General features: G+C 41.9%; 1 protein-coding gene across 6 annotated transcripts in view; it reads right to left on the minus strand.

Annotated features, from left to right (window-relative positions):
* Positions 1–13,362, minus strand: part of TMEM108 (transmembrane protein 108) — a 253,936-nt gene that overhangs the window by 112,935 nt on the left and 127,639 nt on the right. For all 6 annotated transcript variants that reach the window (XR_008444046.1, XM_054020350.1, XM_054020355.1 and 3 more), the window contains one exon: positions 9,762–9,847. Coding sequence is in view for 5 of the 6 variants with exons in the window: in XM_054020350.1 (XP_053876325.1) it covers positions 9,762–9,801 (40 nt within the window). In the remaining variant the exon portion in view is untranslated. The remainder of the gene's footprint in view (positions 1–9,761; positions 9,848–13,362) is intronic.

Below are 13,362 nucleotides of genomic sequence, written 5' to 3' on the forward strand. Positions count from 1 at the left end.
AGGGATGCTTAGGTATTCGTGTACAGTAGATGCCCCAGTCTGTGCTGCCATAAGAATTTTCCTACCCCACATCACTGAGGCCCTGATCCAGCAAAGCATTTAGGCACATGCGTAACTCTACCACCTGAGTAGTCCAATTGATGCTAACAGGACTACTCACATATTTACAGGCTTTGCCCAATCAGGGTTTGATTGCTACTCTATTGAACAATGTGTTGAGTGCAAACCATCAATGTTTTTGTGTTTAGGATGGAAACAAAGGAAGGGTTTGAAAACAAAATTAACATTTGAAAGGGTGTTTTTATTTGATAACATATGGACACAAAGCACTGCCATTACTCGAAGACTTAGGAACAGGATTTTACCCCACTGAAGTCAATGGGAGTTTTGCCATTGACCTCAGTATATCCACAGTGTGAGAGAAGACCGACAGCAAGGCTGCAGTTGGCCTGGGTCAGCTGACTCCAGCTCATGGGACTCGGGCTGTGGGGCTATAAAACTGCAATGTCACTGTTCAGACGCGGGCTGGAGCCCAGGCCCTGAGACCCTACGAATGGGGAGCCCAGCTCCAGCTCAAATATCTAAACTGCAATTTTATGGTCCCACATCCCGAGCCCAGGGAGCCGGAGTCAGTTGACCCAGGCTCTGAGATTTGGTTCTCTGGGTTTTTAAATCACAGTGTAGATGTACCCTGAGACTTGGTGCCATAGGTTCTTTATCACAATGTAGATGTACCCTGGGCCGCTGAGACCGGGTTCGGGCCCCGGTGAAAAAAAAATTTTCGGGCCCCTCAGCAAGGGCAGACCAGCTAAACAGGGCTGATGAGAGTGGGGGGGAAGCCAGGGAAGCCGGGCCCCCTTCCGGACCGCTGGGCCCTGGTAAGACAACGAGATGGGGGGAAGCTGGGCCCTGGGCCCCCTTCCGGACCGCTGGGCCCCGGTAATTTGTACCGGCTTCCCCCCCCCCTCTCGTCGGCCCTGGAGATGCTTTATTCCAAGAACACTATCAAATGCTGTGTGAAAAGCCAGAATTGTCTGTCTGCTGACAGAAAGAGCCAATATCACAATGCTATTGTCTCTTAATCCCAAATTCACTATCACAGACTTAAACTACAGTCTGGAAATACACAGCCTTGGGCCATATTCTAATGTCAAACCATGGTTTACATCGCTGTATGTTTCCACAAATCTGAAAGCTTAGAGGAAGAATTGCCACAATATGTCAGTGGCTTGGGGGTCCCAGGTTTGCAAATTTAGAATTCGTCCTGGATGAATAATGCAAAATATTTTCCACATGTTCAAACTTGGTAATGACTTGTTTTAACTGTGTTTGCTTTCTGTGAAAATTCTAGTGAACACATTTTCTGGCAAGAAGATTCACTGAAACAGCAAATTTAAAGTAAATAGTGAAGAATGTTTACATAAAGCAAGTTTCAAATTCATAATCACAAGTATATGCATGAAGAACTGAATTCCAAGAGTTACATTCATCCAGTCAACGAACTCACGTATGCCAAGTGATCTACATGTTCATGTGAAAAGCAATGAACTGCTGGTTACTGAAGCTACGGTGCACACTTGGTAAGAAGAGGCACACACAATTGCATTAATTTATAAAAGCATTTCAGTTCACTTTTAAATGGTTAAAAAAAAAAAAAAAAAAAAAAAAAAAAAGATTATCTGGATTCTTTTTTCCATGGGAGAATCACAACAGCTGACTAGAGAATGTGCTTTCATGCACAAGTTGAATAGTGACAGAAAAGTAGTGACAGCAGTCTCTCTTAAGAAGGTGCAGTTCTTGTTGGGAAATATAAACAATCTTAAATTGATTTCTGGGGGAAGCCAGAGCATATTATTGCTTGCTGGGAGCTGCCTGATGGGCAATCTGTCACCAAGCCATGTGACTCACAAATCTAAAGGCTCAAACTCAGCAGTATCCCAAGAAGCTTTGCAAGTGAAACACTGCATACCCAGCAGCTGTTTCCCTTTCCAATTTTAAGCAAAAAACAGATGGAATCCATTGCTAGATAACTCCTCCCCAACATGCTCCTTGCCAAGGCCAACACCTATACTCCTGCACAGTAAACAACAGGAATATTCTTTTTCTCTTTTGTTTCTGAAAATTCCTTTGAATGATAGAAAGAAAACCCCTAATAATCTGTATCAAATGATCTCCAGTATTTTTAAATCTATCACATATATTAACTATACACAGCTAGATCTTCGACAGGGGTAAACTGAAGTAAGCAGAAACAGGCCACTTTACACCACTTAAGGAGCTGTGCCCTAGAATATAGATATGAAGGGCAAGATCAATCTGATGATTACTCAAAGGCTGTAAACTGAGGTGGAAGCATTCAGTGCATTCCAAGTATTTCTCGTCTCTGCACATGATTAATATTTATTAGGCACCACAAGGGCCAGGTTGTGGCAGTAGAACCAGACTTTGGGTGGTGCAGAACCACCTCCACCCCCCAAGCATCCCAGCAGAAGCTCCTGCATGAATTGTGCCTGCTCGGCATCTCTCAGGATCAGCTCCCAAAATGCTTTGTATTGCCGGGATACACTGATCTCTCTACTCTCAAGCTAAAACATGGTTCTTGATGTGACTAATGCACTCAGAAACAAGAATGGAATTCAATAGCAAAGAATGACCAAAACTTCCTATACCAGCTCAAAAACCCCAGAAAGCAGAGAAGCTGGGGGGGTTTGTTATTTTCTTTGATGAAAGACACACACACACACACACACACACACACGCGCGCCATAAAAATGCCTTAGGTGAAGAGCAATGCACACTAACCTATTTACACACAGAGGTCAGCAGCAAGAACTGATATGAACAGGAATCAATTCCTGTTGGGTGGCGGGGAGGGAAAATAGTCACTGGGAGCTGAGGGTGCTGAGAACCCTTCAGAAGCCACTCAGAATCGGGCTCTTTGACAATCTGCTTCATGCATTTATGGCATGACGCAAGTCCTGCATGTTGGCAGGGGGTTAGACTAGATGACCCTCGCAGTACCTTCTAACCCAGTGGTTCCCAAACTGGGGTTCGTGAAATGTTACAGGGGGTTCTCAGGAAAAAATTCCCTAATGGTGGACAGAGCTGTCCCTAGGGACCCTGGGCAGTATGGGGCCAGCAGCCTGGAGCCCCTGGACTTCCAAGAGCTAAGCAGATCAAAGCAAGCCTATCTATCAGACGGAGGAGATTTAAACTTCAAGACTCCTTATAAGAAATGGAAAGGGAGGTGGATATTTTTTGCTGTTTTTAAAATTAAATAGGCAGCTAGTATTGTTCTGAAAATTATTATGAAGAACAAGTTTAAGCTTTGGTGTAACCTGCATTGTTTGCCTGGACTGCGCAAGACCTGAATGTTTGAGTAGGAGGAACTCTTTGAGTTGTCTTCTTAAATATCTTCATGCTGTTTCACATCTGATACTCCTTGATGAAACCTAAGAGCCTTGTCTTATAACTGGCTTATGCAAAGTGATACAAGCTAAAAAAGTGAGCTCTGGGAAGAGTGTTGCCGTTTCATAATGTAATAAAAATACTGTAATGATAAATAGTAATTAATAATAAATAGTGTGTAATAAGCATGTCATAAAAACAAATTTTATATTTCCAAGATCACTCCTTTTATAATTTATACTCCGGTAAAGGAAAATATCCCTGGAAATATTCATTTTTAGAAGGGGGTTCGCGAGACTTGACATTTTAATGAAAGGGGTTCACAGGATGTTAAAGTTTGGGAACCACTGTTCTAACCCTATGTTGCCACAGAATCATAGAGCCAATAATCAGTCCCACTACCTAAATTGGATTTAAGTAGAGCACTGACCATGTGCTGGCCCTCTGTGCAGGGGGGAATTTCACCCCAGGTGAATTAACAGAAATACAACAAGGCTTAAGGATGAACAGAATGAACTGCACTCAGAGCACTGGGAGAAAAATAGTCTCATGATATTCCACATTACAAAAACACAATCACTCAAGGCCATTTTGTTCAGGGAGGTGCAAAGGGACGGTTGTGCAAGTGGGAGTAATAGAAGAAAAAAAACCCGAAGTCATTTCCTTTTAAAAGGAAAATTGAACTCTCAATATACAAAGCCAGGGCTGGAAGCAATATCCATATTCATTCATATTTTAACAGCAATATTGGAGCAAGTCCCCACATGAATACAAATCTCAGCAGCTTCCACACATAGCTCTAGCAACTAGGGCTTCCAGACTGCAATCATATCCCACGCAAAGAGCCCGGCCAAAAGAAAGAAAAGTAAATATTAGCAAATATTGCAAAAGCTTAAAATAGGTCATACGCTCCAGTTCTGCACCCCCAAACTACCACTGGGAGCTTGCTTCCATAGAAATCAACAGCAAAATTCCCACCGAATTTAATGGGAGCAGTCTCAGGATCCCAGTCCATTTCATAGGGCCTGGTCTGTGGGATTTATATATAGGGGTCTTTCCACTCACTTCAAAGAGTATCAAGCCTATAATACAGAAAAGTGAGACACTAATGTCTGGAAATGTACCAAGTGGCAATGGCATGAAGAAATACTTATAATCGGGATTTTACTTTCATTTATTTTCCAGACACTACCGTGATGGGTGCCCATACGGAACTTGGCAAGCTAGATAAACAGAAATCATATCCTCATAGTTTTCAATAAAATAAATGCCTGAAGATAGAAGCATCATTCCCCACAGCTTGTGAGCCGCAGGTTTCATCAGTGGTCTCTCTCTCCATTTTTTTTTTTTTTTTTAGTTTATATACAACTTCAAATTCCTATGTGAAAAATGCATCTACAGTATAATAACATGTTTCCATTCCACAATATGTCTGCATTTTGTGTATCAAGCTGCAGGGCTTATATCACCATATTAGGTTTTTGTAAAAAAAGGATATTGTGTTGCCTCCTGGGAAAGTCATCATTACAGAGGCAGCAAACTTCATCCATAAATGTGTCTAGAACAAATGGCAGCAAATTGTGGACAAATGTTTTGCTTTCACTGGTGCTCATCAGCACCATCCGGCTGGTGACATCAAAGCTCTTGCTAACACAACAAAAAGGGAACAGGTTTCTGGAGGTCTTTTTATTTGTTTTTTAAACTGCTCAGCGATTTCAGCCTGGACGGTAGATTTGAAGATGCAATTTGAAATCAGTGCTTCTTGGCAGAACAGGGTCCATGTTTAAATTACTAATACATAAATTATGAATCACTAGAGGTAAAGCAGCATGGCCCAGAATTCCTGTCCGGGGCCAAATGTAGCTGCATAATTTTTACCAAGGCTACCTCCTAGCAGCTGGGATTAGATCCAGGCTACCTACAACCACATTAAAAAACAAAAGCCACATGTGTTGCTATAACAGGGTTTTGGCATGATTTTCCTCACCAGCCCATACGGCTATTAGGAAATTAATGGAGATATCCTATCTCCTAGAACTGGAAGGGACCTTGAAAGATCATTGAGTCCAGCCCCCTGCCTTCACTAGCAGGACCAAGTACTGATTTTGCCCCAGATCCCTATGTGGCCCCCTCAAGGATTGAGCTCACAACCCTGCGTTTAGCAGGCCAATGCTCAAACCACTTAGCTATCCCTCCTCCCAATTCTGAGAACCATATTAGAATAGTGTTACAAACCTTTCTATGGACTGTCTAGATGGCTAGGCCAAGAATTTCAAACCTTGGTGTCTACAGTTAGTCTCCTGAAGTCATATTTAGACATCGCCCTGATTTTCAAAAGAGTTGAGCAGCTAACAGCTTCCCTGGTCTCATAATCAGGTAGGTGGCTAAATATTATTTTTAATATATTACAATAGCAACTAGACGCCACAACCAAGATTAGGGCCACATTGTGCTAGACACCGTACAAATACATAGCTGTCCTTTGCCCTGAAGAGATTTCAATCTAAATAGACAAAATAGGGAAACAGGCACAGAGAGGTGAAGCAACTTGCCCAGGTCCCACAGCAGGTCAGTGGGAGAGCCAGGTACAGAACCTAGGACTGATGAAACCCAGTGCACTGCCCTAGCCACCAGACCAAACTGCCTCCCATAGCTGAGATGCATAAATATGGATTTAGGGACCTAACTTTAGGCTCCTGTTTTTGAGGACTGTAGCTCTGAAGTACAGGTTCCTGGAGGGGTGGGGGGGGGGGGAATTCACTGTTCATACTGGCCAGGAAAGCCATGTTTAGACCCCACAGCAAACATGGTTGTTCCTAAAATAGACAGGGTTTGTCTCTCCAGCTACATGAACACTGTGTTTATTACATCCCAATCTTTGACTGACGCAATGGCCAGAACATTAGAAATGGAACTGCGTGCAGAGTAGCCACAAAGGGCCCAATTCTCCATTGCCTAGAACTTCATGTAGTCACTTATCCCAGTGCAAAGTGAGTGTAAAATGTTATCACACAAAACTGGCAGCATTCTGGACCCATGTCATACTGCTGAGAATGAGAACACAAGGTGCATGGCAATGGGGAATCATGCCTAGGGATGACTTACTCTATTGATATAGTCTCAACAGTATGTTATTTTGCTGTCCTGTAGTAGCAATTTCCCCTCCTTCATATAGATGAAATGTAAGGACTACATCGTGGGTGCTTCCTCATGGCACAAAGGACAGGTACAAAACGTACACTAAAAATACTTCCATCTGTTTTATTGTAAAATACACTCTGTGGGGATTGTAATTGAGGTTATGAAGCAATTGGAAGAAGCCTAGCTTAAAGCAATGTGTCTATCTGATATAGATGAGGGAATTGGTTTATTGGGAATAATAAAAAACAAACAAAAACCTCATGACCCTAGGCTCTTTAAAGCAAACAAACCAATGAAATAGCTTCTTATAATAGCTCCAAATACATGTATAGTATAAAATGTATGTAATCACTGGAATGTCTGCACTGACAGAATACTTACTACAAAGCTAGGAATGGGTAATGCTAGCTACATTTACTATACACAATTGTTGAGTTCACACAAATAAATGAAAAACTTCATTCAACTTGGATTAAAAATATTTTTACATTCCATTTTTCAAAGTGTACCATGCATTTTTCATTGCCACTGCTTATTCATACAATTTCCTCATTCTTTCCCTCTGCATTTTCCAAGCTTTATTATTACGTTCAAAACACTACCCTGAAAAAAATAAAAATTAAAAAAAAATACAGCAGAAAAATAGCAAACTTTGTAACAGACTGTTTAGCGGTGCAAAGTAGAATTACACAGTCTTTATTATTAGATGGGCCTTGTTAAGACTAATATGAAACCACATTGACTTTTGACCATTTATACCAGCTGAGTATCTGTCCCTTTGAGTTATGACTGGTAAGCCACTTTCTTTTTCCTTTACATTGTATTAATGTTATAAATAAAGAGGACAAGAATAACCAAGCTAGCATCCTTATGACAATGAAGAACAGTAAATGGATTCCCATGATCATCTATAAAACCTACTAATATTTAGGGTTATTTTTCTAACAAACCAATAGAAGATATATCCCTCACAATTGAACTCTGGGTGCTTAGACCATTATTCTCTGATAGTGACCTAGCTGTCCTCCATGGAACAGAATTTTAAGTTCCATGCACCCGTTCAAATAGTATGAATTCTGGGCCCCTAAAGATAACTTGTGGCACAATAGTAAGACTTTTGCGCCTTTAAAAAAAAAAGATTAGTTAAGTAGATTAGTAGTGACTCGGAAAACATCACTGCAATGTGAAGAATGAACATAAGAGATCCTAATAACTAGGTTTCTTTATGGAACTGGGTAGCACAATGAGTATCAGACAGATGAAAATTCTAATGAAGTGAGGTGATAACATTAAAAAATTCAACCAGAATGCTGTTGTGAACAGACACTTTACTTTGTAAAATATCATTAACAAACAATAAGCAATGATCATATTTGCACCCCCCTTTTTAAATTTACTTTCTTTCTAAAACGTGGAAGTGAATTTATTCCCCAGGAAAGTTGCCAGATTGACAGCACTGAGAACAGATGGATTCCATCTATCTACAAACAGATAAAACAGCAATCCAGGTTTCTTCCCATTGTCTTGCCTAACCCATGATCTGGCGGGCCCACCTCTAGGTGTGGGAGAGTAATTCAGTCTCCATTTCCATTCCGATTTTGGTCTTTATGTTGAGACCACCACCAAGGTTGGCTATTGTGAGGTTTTCTGTCCACTGAGAAGTAGGCAGAAGCCACTGATGCATTTCACATAAATTACTGAATAATCAGTTATTAGTTGGTAACAGCTTTCCTGTATTACCAACCCAAGCCAGTTTGAGCAAACAGTGCAGAAGCAAAACATTACATCCTGTGTAACAGGGCTGCCACTACAGAGCAACCCCTCCCGGCTAGAGAGATCCCTTTGCAGCAGCCTCCTGCTTTTCCCCCTTTTCAGTGCCCTTTACAGATTCCCCACAGCCTCTCTTATAAGACCAATCACCCTCCGCTTTCGGCTGGTTTAATACCCAGTTTGACCAGCCAAGTCCATCATTGCACTCCAAAGGTTCATATTTATCTCTGGTTCTTCTGCCACCCACAAGGAGCTTTTGCCCTGCAGCCTGCTCTTCATAGGGTCACCTCTCACATCTGTCTCTCCCTGGAATTTAGCCTTCTGGTTCTGACCTCCCTCTCTTGCCAGTGTCTCCCCTGTTTGAGAGACAAGCAGGGCCGGCTCCAGGCACCAGCCGAGCAAGCTGGTGCTTGGGGCGGCAGCTTGTAGGAGCCGGCATTCTGCCCAATCCTAGGGCTGCACGGCTGCTTTTTTGTTGTTGTTGTTGTTCTGCTCCGACCGCCCTGTAGGGGGCAGTAGCATGGAGGACAGGAGCGCCCTGGAGCAAGCCCGGCAGGGCAGCCTGCGTCCTTCCCTCCCAGCCGACCGGAGTGTTGTGGAGCCCTCCCGGCAGGGGGCACGGCGGGAGGGGCCACATGGCAGCGCCCTGCTGAAGCCCTGGCCGCCCCCCTTCTCTCTCTCTTTCTCCCCCCGCTCCCTTCCCCTCCCCCCGCTAGCCTGGGCACATCTGCAGGGCAGGGAGTCCCCCTGCACCCTGGCTCCGGCCGCGCCGCAGGTTTTTTTTTTTTTGCTTGGGGCGATCAGAAAGCCAGAGCCGGCCCTGGGGACAAGGCAGTCTAGACACTACCTTCCTCCAGAGTGCTCCACCTGAATGGCTGAAAGAGAGCCCTACCCCACCCTATACTACACGGCCCCTTAAAGGAATAGTGTCCAGGGTTTTTCCCCTGCATCAAACTCCCGCTTCCCCTCTTCAACTGGCTGGCCATTACCTGGGCCTTTGTTCATTCCAAATCCTTGGAACAGGTCATACTGGGGTATACAGCCCGCCCCCCCAACTCTACGCTTAAAGGGCCCATATACCCCAGTACCTCCTGCTACCAACCACCATCCCCAACCTTCTTACAGCTCATTCCTCTGAGAATTCTTATGGTTTAGATGATTATTGCTCTGCATTTTCACCTTCGAATGAGACTCTACTAAATCAGCTGAAGACTGAACATTTTCTTAACGTGCTTCCAAATGCACGATTGAACAAGGGACTTAAAGCACATGCCTATAATTAGGCACATGACGGGTCCCATTTATTTCATTGGGACCCTTCATGTGCTTAAAATTAGCACATGCTTAAGGACCTCCCTAAATTGGTGCTTCAATTGCTATTTTTAGAGAGACATTGAATCATACATTTCTCACAATAAATGAAAAAGTAAATCTCTACTTACGAAACAGTTGGCAATAGAGGACCTGTAAACTTCTCTTCATGGTATCATCTGGTCCTGCTTGTCTGCCAGTTTATTCATGATTCTGTCTAGAAAATTAAAAGAATAAAAAAAAATCTATTATTTATTGCAAGCAGAAGTCACATTTTATTTTCCCTCCTGCCAAGAGGCAGCTGCATAGGAAAGTAATGTAGGTAAGCAAAAGGGAAACTGGTTCCCTTGTCTTTGTTTTACACATTTTATCCAGACTCCGCAAACAGCACATTGGTACAGGCATGGTTGTGGTCAGAAAGGCAGGCACAAAACAGAGATGACAAAGCAAGGGCATAGAACATCAGCACTAAGAAATTATTCTTGTATTGTGCATGGGACTTGATAAACCGTAAGTGAGATTCTGCGGGGCTTAGTTAGCCAATTAATCCATTGATTGATTTACTTGAGGATAGAAATAGGTCCAGAATATTTAAAATGTGCATTAAAGATCCAATGGACAATGAAGGATCCTCCGGAGATTTTAGAAATATATTGGGTATGTGTGCGCTATTTGAGGGATTTTCAAGATGAAAACATTAATTCCCAGGTACAGGATTTATCTGTGAAAATCCAGCACATAGCAAATTTATAGCCAAATTATCAACTGTTCAAAAATGCTAGTTTATCATGGAAATGACAGTGGGTCTTTACCAGCAGTAGAGCAAATTCAATCCTTTAATAGGAGTCTTAAAATGATACAAAATACATTTTTGACAAATGTTGGGTGTCCCAGTGGATGTTAACCGTGGTGTGTACTCAAATGCAAATCACAAGGAGTTTGGTGATCTTGGTCTAGCCCCAAATCATTATTTGGCCATATCACAAGACTTCCACTAAGCAGGCCCATTTTTGATTGTGTATTTGGGGAAGGCCCACCACTGCATAGCAGAAGTGAATTTCAGATACCTCAGGTATCCATCTGTCTTTATAACACTCAACACTGTAGTATTTTTGACCCAAAGACTTCAAATGAGGGATACAAATGGTTGTGCTAAACTGAGAGGACCAAATTGTGCTGCTCAGGTAACACAAAGGGGCCAGAACTAGTGGAGACAAAGGGAATGGGATCTGCCCACAGCTGTCCTCTTGAGAAGTCTCCTGGCAAGGGAAGGGTCTCAAAATGATGGTGGAGAAGTAGGTGGAACACAGTATTATTCTGAAAATCTGGTCCACAGTCAGCCATCGTAACTTAGATCAGCCCCTAAGGTGCTCTAAATTATGCCAGGGCTGGGGTTGGAGTTGGGTCAGCTGGGGAACCGGGCAGCCATAAACTGGCTCCATGGCGACTCTGCCTTTCTCCTGAGTGGAGCAGATCTTGGGAAAGTGGAAAAAATGTTTAGACATGCCATCTTTCCTCTCCTCCTCTGCAGTGAACACTAGAGTACTGTGTTGAGAAGTTTATGCAGCAACTGATAAAAATGTGTTTTAGTTGTAAGTTGTGTTTTCAATAACTTGCATAGATATTTTTCTCTTAAAAATATGTAAAAATTAATCACAATCACATTGTTCTGCTCAAGGTTAAAATAAATCAGAAGCACAATGCAAATGTGGTTCCAAAATGTCACTATGAATAATAGAGGGACGAGGAGGGTGAGGTAATATTTTTAATTGGACCAACTTTGGTTGGTGAAAGAGACAGACTTTCGAGCTACACAGAGTTCTTCTTCAGATCTTGTCTCTTTCACCAACAGAAGTTAGTCCAGTAAAAGATATTACCTCACCCACCTTCTCTCTATAATAGCCTGGGACCAACACGGCTACAACACCACTGCAAACACTGTGAATAATGTCATACTTGGTACTCAAAGAGAGAATAGCATTCAAAATTCTAAAACTGATAGGAGATTATATGTAGAATGCTGAGGGAATTCTCCTGAATTCTTCTCAATAAAAAATAGTCAACACTAAACAGCACTTGATATCTCGTAGCTTTCAGTTCAACCTTTTTCATCATCCAGACTAGTGAAGGCATTTAGGAGTCATTTTAACGTGCTCCGGTATAAATCCTTCAGGACTTCTTTAAGAGATATCTTGAAGACATCAGATATACCAGCCAAGACAATAAATAGCACTTCTCCACTGAATAAATGCCAAAGGAATTTATGAAAATGGAAGAATCATATTTGACTTGCATGGGGAGGTCTCCTAGGATTGCCACTTTTATTGCCTCTGTTGTGCAATGGAAGAGGAGTCTTTGTTATGTTATCAGATACACCAGTTTATATACACAGTGACAATGATCACTCTTGCAGTCTTTCCTTTTTTTCCATTTTAAAGAAAGTAGCCCTTAGTAAAATGAGGAACCTTGCATAGTTTGTATCGTGCAAATCATTTGTCTTTTCTCCTAAATTAAAGTAACCATCACTGATTTTTTTAAATTAAATTCAAATGAGGTTCACGATGATGTTGGTGAAACCCACATATATCATGAAAACCCGCTGAGGAGTGACCCATTTTTATTTTGTCCCGAGTAGCAAACAAAGGAGAGAGGAAGATTTTTTTAGTACAAGCAGGTGCTTTCCTATTTATATCAAAGGGAGCAAGATCAGGGCCTCCTGGCTGCACTCATTGAAGTGAAAGGCATAAGATCGGGGCCTGTATGCACAAACCAGACATAAGATAGTTCATTACAATATTTTCCAAAACAGACATCGCACAATTCTATGTTTAGCATAACTTAATTAATATATTAACCAAAATATACACAGCAGAAGATCCTCATTGCACAAACCACTTGCGATATCTCCATTGCCCTGTTCACAGCTTATGTCAAACAGGATTTTTTTTAAAAAAGGACTAAAGCAAAGTGGTATAAATAAAAAGAACCTCCCCCACTCCCAAAAGCTGCTTAATCACAACCCTGAAATCAGTGTAATGTGCCAATTATTTTGAATTGTGCTTGGCTACAGGGATATAATATCACATGCTTCTGACTGCCTGCTGGCATTATTTGCATTTCTTTACTATCCCCATTCTATTGCTATCCATAGTGTTTACTGAGTGTAAATTCCATCTTGGAGTGTATAATGAATTACATGCTCTTGTATATTTAGATAAGTAAGAAACCACTCTATTTAAATGGATTAGGATAATTTATGCCTCTCTAGGAGACAGGAACTAGACTTGTGCCAGGTGAAAAACATCAAGCAGGGTTTTAGTTAGAAATCTCTCATCTTTATGTTGCCGGTGAACCTTCTCAGTAATGCTTACATAAAATTCTGTACAGTAAACTGAGTCAAGCTCTATGGGCCAAACTCTGCCTTGACTTAACAATCAATTCCATTTGATTAAAGTTGTTGAGGTGAGTCAGGGCAAAATTTGGACATGAGTTAAAAAAACCAAAAACAAACACACACACACACACACACACTGCAGGGGGAGGTCGAAGCATTTTAAAATCATTTGGGGTTTTGGGGGCATGTGTTCGGGAGGGAATACTTCTCTCTCCCACCCCAGAATTGTGTCTTTCAATGCATACAAAACATGGAGCAATAGCCAGGCTGAAAATGCAAGGAGATTGCCTTTCTCTGGATGACAATCTTTGCATAAGTTTGGAAGCAAAAGTCATGTT

The sequence above is a fragment of the Malaclemys terrapin genome, chromosome 2 (assembly GCF_027887155.1).
Source record: "Malaclemys terrapin pileata isolate rMalTer1 chromosome 2, rMalTer1.hap1, whole genome shotgun sequence".
Taxonomy (NCBI): Eukaryota; Metazoa; Chordata; order Testudines; family Emydidae; genus Malaclemys; species Malaclemys terrapin.